At 39.4% G+C, this 26508-nt stretch overlaps 1 protein-coding gene across 6 annotated transcripts in view; it reads right to left on the reverse strand.

Moving 5' to 3' along the window:
• The window catches only part of ATP8A1 (ATPase phospholipid transporting 8A1), a 232445-nt gene that overhangs the window by 45154 nt on the left and 160783 nt on the right, over positions 1-26508 (reverse strand). For all 6 annotated transcript variants that reach the window (XM_066387035.1, XM_066387032.1, XM_066387033.1 and 3 more), the window contains 5 exons: positions 25041-25213; positions 9149-9332; positions 8948-9058; positions 2127-2201; positions 1901-2023 (listed from right to left, as the gene is read on the reverse strand). In XM_066387035.1, the coding sequence (XP_066243132.1) occupies positions 1901-2023; positions 2127-2201; positions 8948-9058; positions 9149-9332; positions 25041-25213 (666 nt within the window). The remainder of the gene's footprint in view (positions 1-1900; positions 2024-2126; positions 2202-8947; positions 9059-9148; positions 9333-25040; positions 25214-26508) is intronic.

A 26508-nucleotide genomic window follows, 5' to 3' on the forward strand; every position in this document is an offset into this window, starting at 1 on the left:
TTTTTGCCCACCCCTGTAGAATCTATTTGGTTTGATTTGATGACCCTTTGAAATGCAGGGGCTCTGCAGATCATAAAATAGTTTGTAAACAACAAAAAACAAGTAAAGTTTACAAGGAAGGATGCATCCACATTGAAACTACACTACCTGCTACACCTTTTCCCTGCCTACAAAACTGTGTCCATGCTGCACTTTGCAGAGGGCATGAAGGGGTGTGACCTTCCAGGAGCGGCTCTGAGTGATCCTGTGAGAATCTACGTGTATAAGCGTGAGTGCCTTGGCCAAGTTTGTGGCTGAAAAGCTAACTCTTTAGAGAGCACTGTGGTGCCTGAGTCATGGTACTGGGGACCTGTGGCTGGGGTTTATATGACAGTCTAGATCATTAAGAATTACCGTTAGTTGCACCTGAACATCTGGAACATTCCCGGCCCTCAGATGACCTTTCCAGGGAAACAAGAGCTCACAGACATTGGGGCTTCCCACTTGAAGATGCCCACCAGAGGTAATGAAAAACATGATGGCAAGGTGGGGGGAATTAAATACACACTGGATTTCATCAATAAGGTTTTAAAAAATCCAAAAATAAAACATTCAAAAATAAAAGCATAAGACAGTTCATATCAATAGCAATAGTTTTAAGAGACTACTAAAAATATTTTTAGAACTAATGGTATAAGTCCTAGAACTTTCTGGGTTTTTTTTTTTTTTGTTGTTGTTGTTGTTAAATAAACCCAATTCAGTTATTTAAAATAACGTCACCAAGTTGTATGTGTGTGCACACCTGGATGTGTGTGCACAGTGCATTCAGGAAGACCTAGTCTCCGATGATGGATAACATCCTGGCTGTAAACTCAACACCGACATTTATGGTGTGAGGTCAGAGGCACTGAAACACCTGTTTAACTTGATTTCCTTGGTATACTGAGAATCATGTCATTTGAGAGCTTTAAAAATGAATAAATATTTCAAATAGCCTACACTAACTGTCCTAAATTCAAAACACTGAATCTTGGTTATATCTAATTATTAATAGCATGCTAATATACTACATTAAATGGGAAAAAATTCTGTGAAGTTGTATTATATGTGTTATTCTCATTGTAGTTTAAAAACGGCATCTCTCTTGACAGTTAGATTAAAATTTCTTTTCCTCACACTAAACTAGAATTAGTAGAAAATACCGTTGGAAACATTTCAGAATGTATACTTGCAGGAAAGTAAATGATGAAGAAAACGAGCTATGTTTGCTGTTGGGATGAATGAATACCGGATCCCAAGGAGACGGCAATAGTCCAATGCCATGTTATACAGGATATAAACCCACAATATGATTTTAGATACAATGTCGGATACTTTAGATTATATTTTAAATTTTATGGCTTAGAAATACTGAGTATTAGAAATACTTAGAAATATTGAGAAATACTGAGTTAGTTTCCAGAGACTATAATTTTTAATGCTTGATACAAATGATCTAATATTCTAACGAGACCAAAGTTAGATCACAACACAGGAAATTAGTAAGGAATGCTCTGTCACCCCTTACCACATTACACATGTAAGGACAGTCCTTGTCAGTCTTGGATGACTGACCCCTGTGAAGAGTGAGCAATTCTACATAACACTGCAGAGACAGAAGTTAGCAAGCAGGCCAAGGAACTCATGTCAGTCTCCCAGACTGACTTTCCTGCTGCCTGGAAAATCCCGGTGAATCGTGGCTACATTTTAATTTTATAATAAAACAAACATCTTCTCAGTCCATAGCAGAACCTTAGGAAAATCTGCTTTCCAAGGTAGGCATCTTGGAGTTGGTCCCTGGCTTTGGAAGACCAGATGCCCCTAGTCATTAGAGCAGTAAAGCAAGTCCTCCTCGAGCATCTGACAGGACATCACATCCTACCTTGGTGTTGAAGTCCAGGGCTGTCTGAGACGTTTTGTATAGTTCAGGATACTTCAACATGTTCTCTTTTCTGCACGATCTCTCAAATATTCCGAGAGTTAAGGGAGGCATTGCTGTAAACATCTAAAGTGCACAAACTGGTCATTACACCAAATAGCCAAAGGTAGGTGATCCTTTATCTCAAAATATTTCACAAAACAGGAAAAACCAAATGTCCCAAACTTACCACATTGTAAAGACCTATACACCATCTCTCAAAGAGGATCTGTCCAGAAAATCCGTTAACAAAGGCAAACCAGATCTAGAAAGAAAACAACCCCAACCCCCCAAATTAGAACACACAAAAATAGGTGCATTGTATAGAATCTGTTGTATACTTAAACCACTGCATAATATTTTCATAACTGTCTTGAAAATGGTATTACATTGCCTTACTTTTTAATTTGAAGGGATGCTTTCCCAAAGGATCTGTCAAATCAAAATTGGTTCCATTTGTTGAATTAAAAACAAAACAAGGCCCTGGGTGGTTAGTTCAGTGTTAGAGCATTAGCATGGTGTGTGGAAGTCCCAGGTTCAAATCCTGGCCAGGGCACACAGGAGAAGTGCCCATCTACTTCTCCACCCTTCCCCCTTTTCTTTCTTTCTGTCTCTCTCTTCCCCTCCCACAGTCAGGGCTCCATTGGAGCAAAGTTTGCCCGGGCGCTGAGGATGGCTCCATGGCCTCTTCCTCAGGCGCTAGAATGGCTTGGATTGCAGCAGAGCAATACCCCAGATGAGCAGAGCATCGCCCCCTAGTGGGTATGCTGGGCGGATCCTGGTCAGGCACATATGGCAGTCTGTCTGTCTGCCTGCCTCCCCCTGCTTCTCACTTCAGAAAAATAAAAACAAAACTGTATGAATAGGCAATCATAAATTTTAAAAAATCAAATATCTTGTTTTCTAAAAGGTACTTCAGGTAATAATATATTTCATGCCATTAAATTTTTAGAAATTTATTGGCCTTTTAAAATATCTCCTATTGTGGTTTTGATTATAAAATAATACCACCATTTATTTTCTTCTGTGTTAACTCTATTCAGATAGTTCATTTAATACATTCATAAATTTACCTTAACAGGAAACCTACTGTATATAGATAGTGTCATGCCCTGCTCCTCTCCCTCTTAACATCATGTAATACGTATTTCTTAAGTTGTTACATATCCTTTAAGGTTAATGGATATAAAATCTCTACTAAATAGGGTGGCTATGTTTATTTCTGGTTATTTAGCTTGCTTCCAGGCTTTGCTATTACATATAATTCTGAATTGAATATTTTCTTACAGATGTCCCACACATTTCTATTTTTTAGAATAATTTTTTTTTTTGGTAAAAGGCAGCTGTATTGAAATATAATTGACATACAAAAAACTGCATACATCTAATGTATATACAATTTGGTGAATATGAACATATGTGTGTATACCCATGAAACCATCACCATAATCAAGACAATAGACATACAACTACTTTCAAAAATTTCCTGGGGTCCTTTGTTTCTGTTTCTTTTTTTTTAGGATGAATTCTCAGAAGTAGAATCAATGGGTAGAATCAATGAACTTTTTTTTTTAATAGTTCTTGATAATTATAGCCATAGACTATAAAATCTGAATTTATATATTAAAATATTTTATAACTTAAATTTATACTTCAATAAAAATAAAACTTTAACAGAGCATAATGTTCTTATATACTTTGAATTTCTCTTAAAAACAGAAACCTTAATGTTGGATACAATACTAAGGGGCAATAAAGAAATTTTATTCAACATTGTTTAAGACAAATGGTAACTTAGAGTGATATTAGTAAGTCAATAATTCCTACATTATTTAAAATGTAATTAAAATGATGTTGACCTGAAAGAGTAAAAAGTCTGGCCCAGCCATGAGATTACATAAACACAAACACAAAACCAAAACATAACAACAACAAAAAAACCTGTTAGAGGAAAGCAGGCTAGACACGCCCGTCAAGTGAATTTTTGAATCCAAGTTGCAGGGACTTGGCTACACTTCACGTTTCATTTAACATCATTATGGAAGCATGAATTGCTACAAATTCACCATTTATCAATATGTACCCAAGCTGGCCTCCCTATGAACAGTTTCTCTACCCACATTGATCTTTCTTCCTTTTTATAGCGGAAAGGAATGATTGAGCATAGATAAAAATGAATGTTTGCTTCTTGAAATGAAAAAAAGAAAACAATGTAGCAATAGCACATGAAAAAGAAGTCCAAACTGAGTTAGGGCTGTAACACACAGTAACAACAATGGGAACAAACACATAGAAATCCGAGTTGAATCCGAAATTCTCGCTTGCTCGGGCACATATATTTATAGAAAAATATGTAAACATCTGCGCATTTGGTGCACGCACACAGAACTTTGCATCTTCGTGTGAATTTAAGTTTATTCCTTAATGTGGTTCTACTGACTTCACCTTTTCTTTTTTTAAAAGCATTAAGTACACACAAATTGATAAGACAGACTTCCCTGCTTGCTATTGCGTTTTCACATTTGGCCTTTGTGAGAAGTGGATTATGTAAATACATATTAGTGATACTTTGGATGATGGCAATGTTCTCTCTGAAGGTGACTGTGATCTATCGTGGCATTACATGTGAAGAAGAAGCTCTTTTGGATTTCCTAGGGTACGATGGAAATATAAGGAATTTTTAAACCCAAACTTTCAATTATGGCCTCCCTGGTTTATGAAGTCACAGTCTAAATCTTTGTTGGTCTGAAGAAAGCTGAAGCTACATGCATACCAAATTCATCTCATGCATATGAATCAGCTCAAAGGTGATAGTTATAAATGCATCTGCCATCATCATTACTATATAACACGAGATATTTATGTTAATAAATTTACTGTGAGCAAGCATCTGTAAATGTGAACAGTCTCCTTGCTTCTTCGTAAATAACATAAGGTGCTGATTCAAACGTGCTGCTATGAACTTGGAATTTGAGAACCTCCCTTAATCTATGGATATGTACAAAAAGTTTCAAATTCCAAATAATTTGCAAATAAACCAACATGTCTGCTTTCAAAGTTTATTTTAAAAATGCATGTATTTATTGCCTTCTCACAGAGAGACATTTTCAAATGAATAGCTACTAACACATTTTTTACCTTTTTATTTTTTCTACTGAATGATAAGTAAAGAAGTTTTTAGAAATTCTCTTGCTGCATTTTAAGAAGTTAGTAGTCTAGTTCCTTCTTTAAAAAAGGAGAAATGACTAGATAAGAGCAGAAACTTCCCATATACTACCCTGTACCTTCCTGCAAATATTCGGGGATTCCAGGGGAAAGGGGAGATCTTCAGTAGTGAAGGAGTCCACCAGCAGGTGATTTCAAGTTAGTCTGAGAGTTGCAGTTAAAAAGTACATTGGAAACATATCCACACTAAATAAACCAATACCTACATTACTATAAATGCAAATAGAAATTTAATTAATTTCTGCATCTGTGGTTTTTACTCAACCATAACCACAGATGCAGAAAGAAAACAGTGGTTCCTCTGGGGAGGAATCGAAATTATTTAATTTCACAGGAAATTCACATCCCAGCACAACGTGCTGGGAAAATATCACCTCAAAGACTTTAATCAAAGCTTCTGGAAATTAGAAAATACTACATTGTTTTGGGATCTTACCAGAAAACCTGGATACAACTAATCGTTTAAAAGAAAAGGTCTTATTTTGGTAGGAAGGAGTTAGATGTCTTAAAGAAATTTTACAAAAAATCTCTTTAGAAAGAGCTAGTAATTTCAGTGAACACCTAGAGCCGCTGTGGGGCGGCCACGATAAGTAAGTGCTTCTACAGCCTCCTGCCCAATCTGTATTTATTTCTGTGGCTGTGGTTTATGGCAATGGAACAGCTAGATAGTGACATTCCTGGCAATACAGCAGTGAGCAAAGCAGTATGTGCAGATAATCTATAAAACCCGAAGCTAGTCCTTTATTAGCAAAGAAACTTAAGACCTGCCTCTCCTGGCATTATTTTCTGAGTTCCACGTCCCAGCAGAGGCGTGGCAGTTAAAGCCTCACAGACATTTTCCTGATGGAGCATTTCTGCATATTAAACAGCAGCTTACAAACAGTCAATGAGTCCTCTGCTCCCACGCCTGATCAGCACAAAAAACTGAAAGGAGAGATTCGAGACCGGCCAGTTGTCCTCACTAGAGACATTCAACGATGTGTTTTCTGTCTATTCATTCACAGTATTGACATGAGCCATTAACATCTGCAGAACTTGTTTTAGCTGGCAAGAGTTGGGTATCTGGGAATTGATTGAAAAGGTCAATTTGTTTCTAAGATACTTGAATTATATTCAAAATACATTTCCACAAAGTGCTAAAGGAAAAATAACTTAAAAATGAGATTCCCAGTAAAGTTTGGGACTTCCTTTTTCAACGTTTAAAGAATTTGGTCAGTGTTAAATATCTCATGAAGAGGCTTTCCATTCAAAGCCAAGTGGAATTTAGGGCTAATCAACCACAAATCGTGTAACCCTGGAGGAAACAGCAAGTCCAGATTTAGCTTGCCATTTGACTTAATATACTTCACCTCCCCCATTACTACAAGTTTTACCCACATCATTGCTAACTGTCAAATGATTGAGCTTTAAAAAAACCAGTGAGTTAAGTACTCATTTCATTTTATAAAATTAAATTTTTATAAGCAGACATTGCTATTAATGTCTTTAAACTCCAGTATCTTCAAAAATATATGTAAGCTATATAACTTGATATTATTTTGAATAAGAATATAATTAGAAAGCTAGTAACTACGGAGGAGACTGGTAATAAAAAGAATTATTTTAGAAAAGAATCATAAATTTTATATATACAGAAAAGAATATATATGGATCTCATAAGCTCTTCTGGAGGTGCGTTTTGCTTCAAAATAGACTATCATGTACCAAATCAGCAGCAGTGGACAGTAAGTTAGTTCACAGATAATCCTGTTTATGTTTCCAAGTATTTGATTATTTTACTTACTAGGTTGTAATGGATTTTTAGTGACCAATAAAGAAAACTGCCTGCACACTTGAAAACTAAGTTGCAATTTTACCAGCTGACTCATAAGAGGCTATGCTCAGTCAACAGTTTAATAAGGTTGTAAGCTTTCCGACAGGGGCATGGAGAACAGCGGAACCACACAAATAGTCTTTTCCAAACGGGTCAATAGGGGAGAGGTGAAACCTAGATTTTTTGGTTCACACTGTTACTTCTCTGGTGTCAAGTATGGGTCATTGTTTTCACACAGCAACGGGTTTGGTCATCTCTTCCAATAGATGTGCAGGAACAGCCAGCTGATTAGAGGGCAAGGTGACATAAACAAACATCCGTAAGGAAGCCCTGGGCACATTTACGAGGGCCAAAGTGGTCCTCTGACAAGCGGCAGATGGAGGGTTTTCCTAACGAGCGACGGAGAGCTTATTTTAATGCTGCAAGAGCAGCAAGAAGCCGGTACCATAGAGAAGTTTTACAAATAGAGCCTCTGATGATAAAATGGCCGTGTGAAAAAAAAGGTAAATAAGTTATATAACACTTTCTGACTGACCGTTCAGCTCACTGATTTATTATGCACGAGTGCTTTGCTGTCCAGCATGTAGCCCCGATATGCACACGATTTTGAACACTTAGTATGAAGAAAATAATTTTTTATAGTGAATTAAGAAGAATATAGTAAGAATTTTTACAGTGATAATATGTTGAAATGATATTGAATATATTGAGGTAAATAAAATATTGTTTAAAAATTTGGCTTTCACTTTTACTTGTTGCTAATGTGGCTTCTAGAAAGCTTAAAATTACACATGTGGTTTGCATTGTATTTCTGTTGGCCTCTCCCGGAGGATGGGAGACATGCTTGACTTCCCCCGGAGCTGCTGAGCGAAGCCGGGTGCCTGGCACCCAGCACGGGCTGTAACATTGTTTGTAGGACCAAACACATGCCTTTAGAAGTGATACTCCTGACCCAGGGCAAGTTTTAATTACATTTGATATATGAAAAGGAATTTGGAATTTTTTGCTAGCCAGACACGCAATATTCAAATGATTTTTAGACTAATTCCTAATAATCTATACTCTGGCTACCACCCAAACTCAGAAACCAACCTAGATCTGGGCAACAAGGGACACTTGTATACACGTATCTATGTCTGAAACATAACAAGAACTGCAGGGTAACCGATACCAGCGAAGCTGCCTCGGTTTCCTTCCTGATTCCGCTCTTTGCCCCGACCCCCGGTAGAACTGCTATTGTCAGTTTCAGGTCTATCATCCCCTCCATTTCGGTTAAAATATAGTTCTCCACATGTGCATCCCTAACCACTGTATTGTTTTTTCTTGTACGCTCCTGAGCTTCATAAAGAATTCCTGAGAGTTTGTAGTCTTTTCAAAACTAAAGACATTCTTTTTTTTTTTTTGACAGACACAGTGAAAGAGTCAGAGAGAGGGACAGAGAAAGAAGGGAGAGAGATGAGGAAGCATCAGTTCTTCGTTGTGGCACCTTAGTTGTTCATTGATTGCTTTCTCATATGTGCCTTGACTGGGGGACTACAGCAGAGCTAATGACCCCTTGCTTGATGCCAGTGACCTTGGGCTTCAAGCCAGAAACCTTTGGGCTCAAGCCAGTAACCATGGGGTAATGTCTATGATCCCATGCTCAAGCCAGCGACCTTGGGGTTTCGAACCTGGGTCCTCCATGTTCCAGTCTGACGCTCTATCCACTGTGCCACTGCCTGGTCAGGCAAAAGATTATTTCATTAACAATTCTAATTCAACATTTCTTATCAAAGCAGTATCACCATTTTTTTTTTAAGCCAGAATTTAAACATTAGTTATTCTCCATGGCTGACAAATATTTTAACATGTTTAGAAGTTCAAAAAGTGGGCTAATAGATTTATTAAAATGAGAACCTGTCTTCATAAAGAAAACTTCTTTACATATCATATCAATGCAAGTGGCAAGGATTTAAAACTTAACCTTTTATTACCTCAATAATGTAGAGGACTATATTCTTGTAGAAGCAGTACAAAATGCATTTGGAGACTCTGTTATAGTTCCAGGCACCATGAACCATCAATAAATTCTTCAAATACTTGAACTAAAATATGAGTGAAAAAAAAATTAGTATTTCTTTTGCATAGTGTCAGCTGACTGAGAGGAACGGTGTTTTGCCAAGAAGACGCTTTACCTGAGCTATGGAGTAATCAGAGGAATTAGCCGCCTGAAGGCCTTCATTACCACTTATCCCCACGCCGACATGCGCCGTCTGGATCATGCTGACATCATTGGCCCCGTCCCCAATGGCAAGAGTTATGACTTTGACTTGTTTCTTAACCATATCAACAACTTCAGATTTTTGAAGAGGAGAAACCCTGAAATTAGAACAAATGATCCATTAGTTCCGTTTTCTGAAAAATAAAAAAGGAATTCTGAAATGTCTATTATCTTGAAGGATAAAAGGAGGAGAGCCAAATGAACATGCAGTTCTACTAAGAACCATCATGGAAGAGTCTTGGGTTTGTGAAGGGTTGGTTCTGTCAACCTGGTTGCTACTTCAAGGGAAAAAGAAAACTGAAGTCTTAGAAGCAAACTTTTGAAGAAACCCAGAAGCTCTAATGTCTTGTTAAGTACTAGTTTACCAGGTCACCAGGACTAGTTTTATTTCTTTAGCAAATCTGCATTAACTTGTTAAAAAAATAACATGTGAGTTCAGACATTCCATTACTTTTTAACAATAAAAATAACATCAGCATTTCCAACTTTTCAGTTTTGAATGTAAAAGGTCTGAAAGGCTGTTGAACAGTAGTCCAAATAATTGCTAAAGCCTAAATCCCTGGTCGGCAAACTGCAGCTCGCGAGCCACATGCGGCTCTTTGGCCCCTTGAGTGCGGCTCTTCCACAAAATACCATCTGCGGGAGCTACCTCGATAAGGAATGTACCTACCTATGTAGTCTAAGTATAAAAATTTTGGCTCTCAAAAGAAATTTCAATTGTTGTACTGTTGATATTTGGCTCTGTTGACTAATGAGTTTGCCGACCACTGGCATTTCTAGAAAATAAAAGTTTTGAGCCATTGAAAGCTGATCTTAGGCAGTTACATACATTTGAAACAACTTAAATCAACGGTAGGGAATTGTCTAACCTCTCACCCTGTTCTCAGACACCATGGTGAATCAGCCAAGGTAAATACCGTGAACTTGCTTTCATAGTTTATGTGCCTCAATTTTCTTCCAAAGCTACTGACTAAGGACCAAGTAGAATCAAGCAACCTTGTGTATAAACGCGGATCAGGAACAGAGAACAGCAGCACCCATCCTGGTATCATTTTTGGTATTAACTTTAGATCACCTTATCACAGAGTTTTAAGAGTCACTTAAGAAATAACACAACAATAGAAGGGTTCAAAGACAGAATGCACCGGTTATGTGCACTGTCTTGGTAGTTAAAGAAAAGAAAACCAAACAGTGAACTGGCTCAGTAAACTTTGAATATAGTAATTAAATACTATGAAACAGCTATCACACAATGTTAGTGGACAAGAAAAACAACTCAGAGCTGTGCTGTTTATCAAGGTTAAGCGGAGTAAGTGTCTCATATTTGCTGGAACATCTGGTAAATCATTTATTACTCTATTTAAAAATGAAGAGTGAATCCATTCCTCTGAAGGATTCAACATCTTGCACATTTTCCTGACTACTTGTTTAGGAAAAATTCCTAGTGGTGGATACATGGCAAAAATATGTGCTTTCAGGAGCCCCAACCCCTGGCTCCTCAGGACGGCTTCATTCAGCAGAGCAGCTCCGTGTTTTCTGTCCAAGTTTGAGAATCATTGCATTAGGCTCAGAGCTGCTCGCAGAGTGAACCAGTCTCTTCATGTTTGTGTTCCTAGTGCTGATCCAACATAGGCACTCACTAAAAGGTTGCTATATGAGACATGTCTAATTCCTTCTTTGAATTTCCTCCCAGAGTCCAGCCATTTTACAAAATGACACTGAGTACATATAAGGGAACCAATGAGTATCAGACCATTAATGGGCTTTTTCACTGTTAGTCCTCATTTTTTTTGGAAGCAATTTTTATGACATTTTCTTTTTTTAAACCTTTATTTAAAAATTAATCACTTTAGGGCCCTGGTTGGGTTGCTCAGTGAATTAAGAGTCATTCTGGCTGCACTGAGATTGTGGGTTCGATCCCCAGTCAGGGCACAGAAGAGAAGCAATCAGTGAGTACACAACTAAATGGAACAACTAAGTGGGACAACAAATTGATGCTTCTCTCTCTCTTCCTTCCCCCTTCTCTCCCATTTTCTCTCTCAAATCAATGAGAAAATTAAAAATAAATAAATAAAAATTAACTTTATTTTTAAGGTAATTTTAGATTTACAGCAAAACTGGGTGGAGAGTACAGAAGTATCCATGTGGCTCCTATCCCTACATATGCATAGACTTTTCCAGTGTCAGCATCCTGTCCTGGAGTGGTACATTTGTTACAACCCATGAACTTGCATTGACCATCACTACCAGCCAAAGCCCATACTTCATATTCCAGTTCATTCTTGCTGTTACACTTTGTCTGGGTTCGGACAATGTATAATAACAGGTATTCATTATTGTAGTATTGTACCCAACAGCTGCACTGACCTAACAGTCCTATGTGCTGTGCCTATTTATCCTTTAGCCCAACTCCTGGCAACCATTAATCTTTTTTACATTCTCCATAATGTCAAATAGTTGAACTCTACAGTATTTAGCCTTTTTAGATAGGCTTTTTTTTTTTTTTCACTTAGTAATATGTATTTAGGTTTCCTCCATGTCTTTTCATGGCTTGATAGCTAATTTCTTTTTACCTTGAGTAAAATTCCATTGTTTGGATGTATCAGAGTTCATTTATCTACTCAACCAATGAAGGGCATCTGGGTTGCTTCCAGTATTGGCAATTATGAATAAAACTGTTATAAACATTGTGTGCAGGTTTTGTGTGGACATAGTTTTATTTTTTTCTATTTTGTTTATCTTAAACACTTTTTTTAAAATTGAATTTATTAGGGTGTTACTGGTTAATAAAATTATATAGGTTATCCATATAATTACCCAGTGTACAATTCTATAATGCATCATCTGTATATTGCAGTGTGTTCACCACTGCAAGTTGTCTCCCTCCATCATCGTCTACCCCCTTTACCCTCTCCCCCTCCCCCACCCCTTGTCCATCTTATAATCCCCACCCTGTTGTCTGTGTATCCTAGTTTCTTCCCTTCGCTAATCCCTTCACCTTTTTCACTCAGCTTCCTCAACAGTCTCCCCTCTGACAGCCTGTCAGCCTGTTCTCTGTATCTGTTTGTATCTATTTTGTTAGTTTATTTTGATCATTAGATTCCACATACGAATGAAATCATATGATACTTGTTTTTCCCTGACTGACTTATTTTACTTAACACAATACTCTCCAGGTCCATCCATGCTGTTGCCAAAGGTAAGATTTCCTTTATTTTTAATTTTTATTTTTTTATAGCCAAGTAGTGTTCCACTGTATAAATGTACCACAGCTTTTTAACTCTACACATCTACTGATGGGCATTAGGGCTGCTTCCAAATCTGGGCTATTGTAAATAATGCTGCAATGAACATAGGGGTGCATATATTCTTTTGAATTATTGTTTTGGGTTTTTATGGATATATTCCCAGAAGTGGAATTGCTATGTCATAAGGCAGTTTCATTTTTAAGCTCCTGAGGTAACTCCATACTGCTTCCCACATTTTTTCTTAACAGACAAATATAAACTGGCAGTCTACTAGCTCTAGGCCACTGTTTTAGACATGGGCTATAGCTATCATTTAATAAATTTCAAAAAAGAATTCTCACCATGGACTAAAAATCAAATGGGAAATGGATATGAATAGATAGAACTATTTAAAAGCATTTTTCAAATTCTATTCACCATCTGACAGTCTTACAATGTAAACACATGTGAAGTCATACCGTGGTACATCAGTGGAGCTAGAAAACAGTGGTAGTTTTTCATAAGTGAATGTGTCATAAAGGAGACAACTGTGCACTGCCGCTAGTATTAACGCTTCAAGGGGGTATCAGGGAAGAGCTGGATTAAACTTGGTTCTCTTTCTCAAGGCTCCTACAGCCAACCACTGCTCTCTCTGCTCGACACCACAATTTCCAGTGCTCCCAAATTAGAATTGGCTGTGGATTTCCATCAACTCTGTGGGTGTGGTTAATTTAGGTATTAAAAACAGAATATGAACTCCCCTTGGCAAGAACAATGCCAATTAGAACCAATCTGATGATGCCATGGTAGACATCCCCCAAATCACACCGCTGCTGGTGATAGCTAAGGCATCTGCTTCTGCTCTCAGCAGGCTAAAGGTGCTGGTTTGGAAGAGATTCAAGAAATAGCGGAAGCCCTTGTATCTGAGGGGTTTGAAATAGTTGTTTTGTTTCTACCTGATGAAAGGTCACTACTTCACTCATTAGTTTATTTTATTGACTTTTGTACATTGATTCTACATTTATACAATTTCCATAATAGTCTAGATTTTCAACCCTTTTCATCTCATGGTACACATAAACTAATAACTAAAATTCTATGGCACACCAAAAATCATATTATTGGGGTTTTTTTTGGTAAATTTTTATTTATTGATTTGTTTTAGAGAGAGAGGAAGAGGGGGGGAGAGACGGAGAGAGAGAGAAACATTGACCCGTTGTTCCACTCATTCATGCCATCATTGTTGACTCTTGCATGTGCCCTCACCAAGGATTGAACCCACAACTTTGGCATGTCAGGATGACACTCTGACCAACTGAGCTACCTGGTCAGGGCCAACATAGGTATAATTTTGATTGATTCACAGCAGATGGCTATTGTTGTGTTGGCTGTTGTTATTTTTTTTTTCTTTTAGTGAGAGGAAGGGAGGCAGAGAGACTCCTGCTTGTGCCCTGACCAGGATCCACCCATAAGCCAACTAGGGGGCAATGCTCTCTCCATCTGGGGCCACCACTCCATTGCTCAGCAACTGAGCCATTCTTTAGCACCTGAGGTGGAGGCCATGCAGCCATCCTCAGCATCTGAGGCCAACCTTGCTCGAACCAATCAAGCCATGGCTGCAGGAGAGGAAGAGAGAGAGAGAGAGAGAGGAGTAAGAGAGAGAGAAGGGGGTGGGAGAGGGGTGGAGAAGCAGATAGTCTCCTCTCCTGTGTGCCCTGACTGGGAATTGAATCCGGGACATCCACACGCCAGACTGACGCTCTACCACTGAACCAACTGGCCAAGTCTGGCTGTTGTCATTTCTAAATTTGACAACCTAAAGAAAAAGAAGTCAGTACTCCTGACTAAATAGTCAGGAATTGGCCCTGGCCGGCTGGCTCAGTGGTAGAGCATCAGCCTGGCGTGCGGGGGACCCGGATTCGATTCCCGGCTAGGGCATATAGGAGAAGCTCCCATTTGCTTCTCCACCCCGCCCCCCTCCTTCCTCTCTGTCTCTCTCTTCCCCTCCCGCAGCCAAGGCTCCATTGGAGCAAAGATGGCCCGGGCGCTGGGGATGGCTCCTTGGCCTCTGCCCCAGGTGCTAGAGTGGCTCTGGTCGCGGCAGAGCAACGCCCCGGAGGGGCAGAGCATCGTCCCCTGGTGGGCAGAGCATAGCCCCTGGTGGGCGTGCCGGGTGGATCCCGATCGGGCGCATGCGGGAGTCTGTCTGACTGTCTCTCCCCGTTTCCAGCTTCAGAAAAGAAAAAAAAAACCCAAAAAAACAAACAAAAAAATAGTCAGGTATTGCATGTTGTAAAAGTTCTTATAGCATACCAGTAGAAAATCACTGATCTAGAACAACCTCACTGCACAAGTTAATCCTTCCAAATGTCTGTCAAAAACCACACATCCGTGGGTGAGAATAACCAACACCTTAAATTTATAAGTACCAACAGTGACCCAATGTATAATCCAGAAACATCATAAAAACAGTTTTCTACCAGATATCTATCATTTATTTCACCACCCATGGGTCTGCATCAGTATTTCAACCATTCGCAGACCTCTCCTATGTCGCTCTCCTTCAGAAGTGAGAACCCCTACAGAAAAAGTCCTGTGTCCAGCGTGTGCTGCGAAGTCCGGGTTTCTTCCCCGGGGCCCCACACTTACAGGGTGGCTCTCTGCGATGCCACCTAGCAGTGCACTAGCACAGTATGCTTTTCAGATATTATTTTGCCTGTAGTTTCTGCACATGTTATTCATTACTTTCCTTATTTGCTGTGTAGTAACTCTCACAGCCCTGTGAACCATTAGATCGTAGTACGAGCAATTTTTACCATTTAAGCTAGGATGTATATAGAGTGGCCCAAAGTATATGAGCCTTTTTTTACATTCTTTTAATGGATTAGCTAAATGAATCACCTTTTTGAATGAAATATGGATAAAGACTATATGTGCAGGTATAGGTATATACATAGACACATAATAAAGAATACTTTAAAAAACTTTCTGTAGGTAGACAAAAGGGATACAATAACTGATCTTACCAGAGTGTTTTAGGTTAATAACCTTAAAATATTTTATACAGTAAAAATATGCTGATAATACAATATTATCTCAAAAAACTTATATTGAAAACTGAAAAGGCACTATAAAGTTGCCTTGAAAAAGTGACTCTAGAAAAAAAAAATCTAACAACATAGAGGAATATAGTAATTCTTTATTATCCTAAAGTGTTTTGTATACTGAGCTGCTTCTGACAGCGCCCCTGTATTTACTGAGCTTGAGGGCTGCTCGTGGGGGCTGTTGAGAGATCAGGGTCATTAGTGTGCGGATCTGCTGTACTTCCCTTTTTAGCCAAGTTCCTAAGATTTCTCCTTGGGAATATCAGTCTATCCCAAGGAATGTCCATTGAGTCACATTCTGCTGACTAGTAAAGAAATTATAAAATGAGAGGAAAACCTATGAGATCTTACTTGATTCTTTTTTGAACTCAAATTTGTTAGGCTCTCAACAAGTTTTAAATTGAGGAGGAATTAAAATACGGCAAAAAAAAAAAAAATTCTGTTGTATGTACCAAAATGACACAAGTGTCAAAACACGTCTAGAAACTCGCCATCAATTTACTACTGGAATGAAAACAGCCACTCACATAGTGAGCCCTGAAAACGATACTTAGCATATGGTACATATGACACTTTCAACCACTTCCAGGTAAGACAACTGCGTTATTCAAGTGACTGAAGAGTGGGCACTTTCCTAGCCGCCTAAAGTAGCGTCTGTCGATACCCTGGGCAGTCAGAGGACTTTCCTAGCCGCCTAAAGTAGCATCTGTCGATACCCTGGGCAGTCAGAGGACTTTCCTAGCCGCCTAAAGTAGCGTCTGTCGATACCCTGGGCAGTCAGAGGACTTTCCTAGCCGCCTAAAGTAGCGTCTGTCGATACCCGGGGCAGTCAGAGGACTTTCCTAGCCGCCTAAAGTAGCATCTGTCGATACCCTGGGCAGTCAGAGGACTTTCCTAGCCGCCTAAAGTAGCATCTGTCGATACCCTGGGCAGTCAGAGGACTTTCCTAGCCGCCTAAAGTAGCATCTGTCGATACCCTGGGCAGTCAGAGGACTTTCCTAGCCGCCTAAAGTAGCATCTGTCGATACCCTGGGCAGTCAGAGGACTTTCCTAGCCGCCTAAAGTAGCAACTGTCGATACCCTGGGCAGTCAGAGGACTTTCCTAGCCGCCTAAAGTAGCATCTGTCGATACCCTGGGCAGTCAGAGGCCTCAAGGGGACCTTATGATACAGAGATTGAGTCTACAGAAATAAAACAAAGAGCCCGTCCACAAAACAAAAAGAAAAGTAACTAAAAAAGATTTTTCTTTGACATGTATTTTAGACACAAAACATCTCTCTTTAGGACTTTAAGTTGTTATAATACTGTTTTCAGTTTCAATGGTTCAGATAAATTTTTATTTATTTATTTATTTATTTATTTATATTAGAGAGAGACAGATAGGATGGGAGAGAGATGAGAAGCATGAACTCACAGTTGCAGCACTTTAGTTGTTAGTTGTTCACTGATTGCTTCTCATACATGATTTGACCAAGGGGCTGCAGCCAAGCCAGTGACACTCTGCTCAAGTCAGCGACCTCAGGCTTTAAGCCAGCTGCCATGGAGTCACGTCTCTGATCCCCCACTCAAGCTGGCAATATCGTGCTCAGACTGGTGACCTCAGAGTTTTGAACCTGGGTCCTCAGCGTCCCAGGTTGACGCTCTATCCACTGCATCAGTCAGGCCAGATAATATTTATTTTTAATTTTTTAAAAAATGGTCTTATTTATTGACTTTAGAGAGAGGAGAGAGAGAAATGGGGTGCGGGGGAGAAGCAGGAACCATTAACTTGTAGTAGTTGTTTCTCCTATATGCCTTGACTGGCAAGCCCAGGGTTCTGAACCAGCTACCTCAGCGTTCTAGGTTGATGCTTTATCCACTGCGTCACCACAGGCTAGGTGCTGGATAATATCTTAAATAGTGACTGATCATATTGACAGTGCATGTTTGAATATGGGTGTGTGTGTGTGTTTGTGTGTGTGTGCATAGGTACCCCAATTACTAACTGGCAAATACACCTTATAAAAGGTACTAAAAAGAAAACTACTAAAAAGAAATTTTTATTGTAGCATTCATGCTATAGAACAGTTTGTCCATAGTGCTACTTTTAATTTTTTATTTATTTTTTGTATTTTTCTGAAGTAAGAAATGGAGAAGCAGAGAAATAGACTACTGTTATGTGCCTGGCTAAGATCTACCTGACATGCCCACTAGGGGGCGATGCTCTGCCTATCTGAGTCATTACTCCATTGCAACCAGAGCCATTCTGGCACCTGAGGCGGAGGCCATGGAGCCATTCTCAGCACTTTGCTCCAAAGGAGCCTTGGCTGCAGGAGGAGAAAAAAGAGATAGAAAGGAGAGGGGGAGGGGTGGAGAAACAGATGAGTGCTTCTCCTGTGCCCTGGCTGGGAATAGAACCCGGGACTTCTACACGCCAGGCTAACACTCTACCACTGAGCCAACCGGCCAGGATGCTAATCTTTATTTTTAAAAATATATAGTGTGATGCAGCCCCATGTTTATTGCAGCATTGTTCACAGTGGCCAGGACATGGAAACAACCAAAAAGCCCGTCAATAGATGACTGGATAAAGAAGATGTGGCACATATACACTATGGAATACTACTCAGCCATAAGAAATGATGACATCGGAACATTTACAGCAAAATGGTGGGATCTTGATAACATGATACGAAGCGAAATAAGTAAATCAGAAAAAACCAGGAACTGCATTATTCCATATGTAGGTGGGACATAAAAGTGAAACTAAGGGACATTGATAAGAGTGTGGTGGTTACGGGGGGGGGGGGGAGGGGGGAATGGGAGAGGGAAAGGGGGAGGGGCACAAAGAAAACAAGATAGAAGGTGACAGAGGACAATCTGACTTTGGGTGATGGGTATGCAACATAATTGAACGACAAGATAACCTGGACTTGATATCTTTGAATATATGTATCCTGATTTATTGATGTCACCCCATTAAAAAAATAAAATTAAAAAAAAAATTGAACCAAAAACAAACAAACAAAAAAAATATATATATATAGTGTGTCCATAAAGTCATGATGCACTTTTGACCAGCCATAGGAAAGCAACAAAAGACAATAGAAATGTGAAATCTGCACCAAATAAAAGGAAAACCCTCCCAGTTTCTGTAGGATGATATGGCAGCATGTGTGCATGCGCAGATGATGACGTAACACCGTGTATACAGAGGAACAGCCCATGGCCATGCCAGTCGAGATGTGGACGGTACAGAGGAAAGTTCAGTGTATTCTGTGGCTCGCTAAATTCGAATCCGTGACCAAAGTGCAACGTGAATATCGGCACATTTATAACGAAGTGCCACCACATAGGAATAACATTACTTGGTGGGATAAGCAGTTGAAGGAAACCGGCAGTTTGGTGGAGAAACCCTGTTCTGGTAGGCCATCAGTCAGTGACGAGTCTGTAGAGGTTATACGGGATAGCTACCTAAGGAGCCCTAAAAAATCTGTGCGTGAGCCCACATCAAACTGCACTGAATAGGTATGAAACTGGGCGAGTTTTCCTTTTATTTGGTGCAGATTTCACACTTCTACCATCTTTTGTTGCTTTCCTGTGACTGGTCAAAAGTGCACCATGACTTTACAGACACACTGTATATGTTAGCCATCTAGTTATCTGGAACCCAGCATTATACATAGCACATAGCAGATGTAAAAATGGTAGTGGGGCCAATCAGAGAAGCGGGAGCAGGCAGATCAGGGAAATGTTGCAGGTTTCATAGAGCACATCCTCAGCAAACCAGAAAATGAAGTCCTTTCATTCCATCCCCATGGAAGGAAAACTGTAAGCAATCTATTAGGTGGATGTGCATTTGACTGAAGCATATCTTAAGTGCTGATTTATTGATTTATGTGAAGCTTTAGGGAGACCTTTCCTGGAAAGCTGCAGAGCTCTGTGTTTAAAATTATTGAACAGAAAAGAATCATCAGAACAGTGAATGCAGTTATATATAGATAGAAAAATAGATAGATAGATAGATACACTTAACCCAAATTAGATACACTTAACCCAAAATGAATAACACCGTCATTTAAGAGGGATGGTGATGGAAATATAGATAGCAGTTACCCTTGGGGGAGTCAGAGAACTGAGGGAGCACAAGGGGGTTTCTGTGGTGTGGTCATGCTGAGGTGCTCGATTCAGGATAGTGTGTTCACTTTGTGGAAACTCACTGAGCTGCACACTGGCACTTATGTACTTTCCAGTACAGGTGAACTCTGCTTTATCAGAACAGTTATATAATCTGAAGTTCTAAGCGTGTGAGACTATGTGTGTGTTAGTCACCATGGTTTATCTGAACTGAATCACATCTAAGACCATCTAAACCAAATTACAGTAAGATTCTACAGCATTTATATTTCTCATCTATTTTAGATATTTTACTGTGAAATCTGACCTTCCTGGTGGTGTACAACAGAACTGGCCCCCCAGGCTGTCATATGGCCATGCGGTGCCTTTAACACTACTCAGTAGAGGTAGAATGGCAAATGAGATAGGGTTGAGCAACTTATTGTTATAGTGTTAAAGCAAAACACAGGCATTTTATGAGATTATAAAATTGATTCACTCTGCCTTCTTTGAGCCATACATGTATGAAAGAAATATTCTCTCAACAATTCCAACCTTTATTCATATTATCTTGGAAGCAAATACAGAGTCAACATTCACTAACAGTTTGTAAGTTTTCTCAAAGCCAAACATCTGCTTTGGCATCCAGTGATGTTCACAAACATTTTCTTGAAAGGAATGTCTGCGGAGCATTTATTAACTTCATTTGTGCTTTAGGACTACCCTGTAAGTAAGGAGCACATTTATTTAGAGAAATCCTAAAGTTTAAGACAAGCTCAAAAGATTCAAGAAGTAGATACAAGAAGTAAACAAACCCTTAATTTAACATACTCAAGCTATGACAGAAAGTATGCAAAGTGTCCCTCTAGACCCCTTCTTGGAGGGTCCCTTGATGGGACTAAGGTGAAAGGTTTTGCCTGGAATGCCACTCCCGAGTGACGACACTCACTGAGGTCAAGTGTTTTTTTTTTATGCACTGCGGGGAAATCGCCTGAAAGGGGGTTAAACTCTGATTGGAGATGTGGCAAGTAGGGGAAAACGCTTACTTCAATTTAATTTCTGCTTTTCAGAAGACATGAGTACATAAATTATGTAGCAGAACGGTGATTACTAGACAGTCTAAAAGCTGGAGGCTCTAGGCCAATTTTCAACCAACTGTCACAGGACATAAGTTTCTATATATGTTTAAACTAAACTGACAACTACAGGAAAAAAAAGTGAAATTCTTTGAAAGGCTGGGTTATGTGAACTGACGAGGATCTCAAGAACTGCAGGCTATGTAACACATGGCAATCCTTCACTGCGCGTCCCTCTCTCTTCTGGAGGGAATTGCGAGGGTGGTGGAACAGATGCTTCCCCAAATTAGGTTAATCCGAGCAGTAGACAGAGTCTTCTTAGAACACAGTGGCCAACAGAAGTATGGTTCATCCAATAAATAAATAAAAAGAAAAGAAAGAGAAGAAGAAAGAAAGGGCTAGAGAAATCTTCTGGCGCAGAAGCGCTCAAGCTGGAAGGAGACCGCCCAAGAAGCGTGTGCACGCCCTGGGGTTTCCCACCTTCCCAAGCCAGAGAAACTGCACTCTGAGCTGCAGTAGACACCACGGGCCCTGGCGGCTCTCAATGACTGCTCTATGCCCAGCTCCACATTTTACAGGCCCCTCACCAAGGCCAGAGAGATACCATTAGGTATCTGCAATTGCCAGAGAGCTAGCATTAGAAAAAGAATTAGGTGACTCCCCAGCTAAAACACTGCTATACCAATAATACAAGCTGGAAGACCCTAAGGGCATACAATACTGGGAACGAAAATGAATTATTTTCTGGTACAGTTACTTTGAGGAATAGCTCCCGATGTTACCTCTATATACAAGTCTACGTGACTCTTGGAGCAAGCCTTTTTCCTCCACTATCTGTCCAAGGAGTTTCAGAGAGTCTGTGAAACCTGAAAAATGATGCATTTATTTTTACGTGTTTGTGAGTGTGTGTATATTTTGGGAAAGATGGTCCATAGCTTTCATTTGTTCTTCAGAAGTATGTGATCACTCCGAATGTAATCGGTGTACTTGAGCAAGAGAACAGAAGGAAGGAGGACCACAAAGGCGTCGTTTGTTTATTACCAGGAAAACTGATCAGAAACTGCCCTGAAGCGAGATGCATGTTTCCCATTAAACTACTCAGGTTACAAAGGTAACTGTGCGCAGAGGTAAAAAAGAAAGTTGCATGGTATTCAGGAAAATATTGTACTTGATAGACTGATAAAAACAGTCTTGGATTTTTACGTACTCAAAAAAATATTTGAGGAATAACATGCAGCCTTCTCTTTGTAAGCCAAAACCAGAACTCCAAAGCCCTGGATAATTTGGGGGAGAGGGGATTATTTCTGTCTCTGAATATTCCCTTTAGAAAATGATGGTAAGAGACCTAATGACTACTGATGGAGAACAACTGTTTCTTTCAACTCAACTGTATGTAGACTCTTCAGGGAAAACGCTCATCTTTTATAATTGTGTCAATTAGGCAAATGCTAAAAACTGCCTTCTGTCCTTTATGCTGATAATGTCAGGGAAGAAAGAGGTTGATGTAACCCTGAAGATGCAACTAATATAGAGGGCCTCATTATCCATTAGGGGAAGGCTTCCCTTCCACTCTCGCTCCAGCTATGATTGGAGAGAGGACTGTGGAGGAAGGGCAGGCTGTGGATTTATCTTCCTGCACGTTCTGAAATGGAATAGATTGGAAAGCAGTTGAGAGGAAAACCCATAAGGCCAGGGTGAACATAAATGAATCTGGGAAACAGTACTGTACTGTATTTTGAAATAATGTTCAGTTATTTACTGGGAGCATCTCTTATAATGAAGTAAAATAGGGAATTTCCTGAGGCTGGGAGATTGGAGTCATCTAAAAAAACCAGAAGTGACACTTGTATTTCACAGTCAGGAATGATCTGCAGAATTTCTCACTGAGAAATGCCTCAGCCCTGAGAGGAGCATGACCATGGAAATTACACTTCGTGGTCAGTAAGCTAGATGATACGGAGATGGTCGGTACCCATAGTTTAAAAGAGGCATCAGGCCAAGAAGGTGCAGAGACACAAATCGGGCAGTGATGCTGACGTAATTATAGGCTTAGATGAATGCTCAAAGCCAGACCGGAAGTTGAACCAAAGTCCTTATGGGAAAAGAGAGAGTATGACGGTCATTAGAAGAAAAAAAAACTGAGGGAAAGATATTTTACTTAAAAAGAAAAAATAACAAAACAAAACCCAAGCCTAAAGCTCTAAATAAAACTCGGTGCCTGCACGGGACCTACATGGTCCTCCAACATGCATAAAGCGGGACGGAGGGCGGAAGGGGCCACACACATCTTTATAAGCTCAGTTTCTGAGCTGAGTCACGAAACTCCCGTGCATGGCAGGGTGTGATTCCCTCCCTGGGGCTGGCGGCCTGGAGGGGCCCTGAGGTCCCTGTGACTTGTGAGCTTCCAGAACAAGGATCTCGGGAGGGAATTTCACAAGCACAGAACATATTTTTTCTCCCTTGATGCTGCTTTCTAGCTTTCCTCTCCCTCTGCTATTGTTTAATTTGTGGTTCAACTTTTTGAAGAATGGTGGGAGGTACTGTGTTAAGCAATGAAGTAAAATGAGGCTCAGCTGCAAGGACTGCATTTTCAAAACTGGCCTCCCACATCTTCAAACCCATTGTGAGTCTACTTAAAACAAAAAGACGGACACAGGAGGGAGAGCAGGCGGGAAGTCTTCCTCATCCTCATATATGTGCATCCTCGACGTCCAGCACAAAGGAGGCACAGGGCAGATGCCACCGACTCAAAGGAACTGGTCATTTTATCCAAATTAGCTCTGGGTTTTGTTTTGTTTCCACATAGGAGCCAACGGTCATCTTACTTAATGTGTTTTTAAGAAAACTTTTCCGTGATCCTTGTAATCTCATTAGTGACAATGATTAAACAACCAAATCTGGCACAATATTTATCCTAATGAAAAGGGTTAGGGTTGCACATTACTAAGATGTGGTCCAAGAAAATAGCAAGGAACCAAGAAAAGTTACTGGAAATGCATATTTTAAAAAGCATGACAATACCAAAGTGCAAATGACACAGTCAAGACAAAATAACTTCTAATTCTTTCTTCATGATTAAGCAAAGAGCCTGATTATTACTAATATTAATTATTGGTACAAAATTTTATCCAGGAGCTTAATAGTAATACTATTTATTAATACATGCCACTGAGAATAATAATAAGCTACTCAATTCTCTGAATATGATATAATTTTATAGGCTGAAATGATGCTTATAAAAAGCACTTATTAAGTATAATTTACATTATATTTCAGAAAATGTATTTCAACTAAAATTTAGAAAATATCTACATGCTATGGTGTATAAGTTTGGAGACAATATTATTATATACAGGATATCTGAGCGACTAATCCTGGACAAAAAGAAAAAGGTTTAAAAAGCATAACATTCTTTTTTTAAAATTAATATATTTTAAAGAAAATAATAAAAGGCAACAGTACAGTTTCAAAGATAAAATGAAAAGCACAGACTCTTAAATTCTTCAGAAGTCCGGCTAACATTTCATCTCCCAGGAAGAGAAAGGAATTTGAGAAACTGCTACCCTGGACCTGGTCTGACCAGCTTGTAAGATTCAATAAGTAGATGGTGAAGAGGACAATCCTTAGGTTTCATGGTAACCAAAAGGGAAGAGACTGGGCACAGTCACCGGAATACTTCAGATGTTTGGGAGAAAGAGTTAGAACAATTTAGACACAGAGATGGAAAAGAGTCTTTGACAAGAAGTTCAGGAAGGACTGGGTAGCTTACAAATTCTATGGACGAGGACTTGAAAACTCAGAACAACAGGTCGGATTTTAGAATACAGGCAGTATTATAAATTAGAGGGTGAAAGACCGTCCAGTCAATCATTATTTTCCAAATAGCTGAGCCTTCAGGAAAATGTTTAGCTATTTGGAAAATGATTTCGTTAGTGCCTCCCATCATGCCATTCCCCAAAATAAATCCTAGCAGTAGGATGGGAGATTTAAGAGTAGAAAATATAACCTCTGTAGAAATAACACTCATTGAAAACGCAGGTAAATAATTGAGTTTAAATACAGAGAATGGCGAGAAGCTTGTCAATGCTAATTGTGAACCGTTAACTATTAGGGATTTTTAGGACTCACTTTGAAAAACTCGGCTAATAAATTCTATCCCAGTTTGTGAACCTGGAGTCTGAGTGATTAATAAAGAACTTGACATTTTTCAAGTTCTGGATAGAATAACTGTAAGAAACTTCAAAAATCAGGACAGTTAGGATAAAGTCGCTCTTGACTGAAATCGGACAATATGAAGATCTTACCTGCAGCAAATAACAGCTTTGCATGACAAAGCTAAGTCCAGGAAATAATGCCGTACTCCGAAAGTTAAGGCATACTTGAGAGTTTTCCCATCAATTATAAGAGCAAAATCATTCTCCTTCCGAAGAGCATCACCAAGGGTGGTACAGTGGCGACTGAGAGTCTCCCTGGTTCCCTGCAAAATGAAACAAACAAAATGCTCACTCGTTCTATCTTCAAGCTGTTCAGCAACTATGTTTAATTACTTTTAGTGCTTTTTATGTTTCAAGAGGTTTTCGTGTACCTCCACTCATCTGATTCTCAGAAAAGCCCCTCAAAGGAAATGGGACAAAACTTATCAGGAAAAGTTAAGTACAGTACTTGCTTGTAGCCACACATGTTCCTACAGAGTTGGGACTAGATTCCAAATTGTCTATCTCTGCAGCCTTTGCCCATTACTCCAACTGCCCAATCGTAACCCTGCAAACACATTTACAGTAAGTTAACTTATGAAAAAACAACATTGACCTAATGGATGAACCAGTCAAAACCGCTTATCCATAAATCAAGGAGAAAAGAATTGAAATAATTTATGGGTATTCTTTCGGAAGAACTCAATGCTATTGAACCTTAATTCCCAGTAACCAATAGGAGAAAATGCAGTATCTATAATTTCTTGCCACTTCGGGAATTGGCTTCTGTGATTTTAATCATTATTTCATGATGCTGTATTTTAGTTGGGGGTCGTGACATATGGCTTGGTAATCTTGATGGATCAAATAAAAGAACCTGTCCCATCAGTGAAGAGTTCACATTCAGGTACAATAGAAACCTTCACTGTCAAGGAGAGCTTTGTTCACCTCAACTCCACAGAGAAGCAGTTTCAGCCTCTTTCTGTCAAGAATGGCTTTCCCAGCTCTTTCAGGGCAGGAAGTTTCAGAATGTTTAGTTTTTCTCCCCAAATCCTGTAGATTCTTCCTCCAACCTAAGGAGACCGTTTCCTGTTTCACCAGCGCCCTAACAGCGTGAACAAATGCACGTGGGCTCTGTACAAGGAGAAAGATCAGGAACGATTTCCCTCCTGGTAGGCTTTTGTCCTGAAAGCTAATATCTGAGCCTGCAGTTATTTATATTTTAGATACAAATACATATTTATATAATAAAATAGTCCTACAATGAAAATATGCATAATGATTTTTTTTTATTAAAGTCACAGGAGATAGAATTTAAGAATGTGGTACAGTCATTTCAAAGTTATTTTCACAATGGAGGGAGGCAAAGGCAGAGGCAATTAAAATTTTATATTAGGGATTTTTGAAAGTGTTTCTGCAATCATATACAAATGTGGCTCGCACTATGTTCTGGAATTTCAGAATCTGTTTATCAAAATAATAGAACCACGTTGTACTGTAAAGCAAGACTGCCCCATTTTCCCAGCACTGGAACCTGACTTAACACTCCCCTGTTCCCTGTTATGGGTCCCTGTTACAT

The sequence above is a fragment of the Saccopteryx leptura genome, chromosome 5, assembly GCF_036850995.1.
Source record: "Saccopteryx leptura isolate mSacLep1 chromosome 5, mSacLep1_pri_phased_curated, whole genome shotgun sequence".
NCBI lineage: Eukaryota > Metazoa > Chordata > Mammalia > Chiroptera > Emballonuridae > Saccopteryx > Saccopteryx leptura.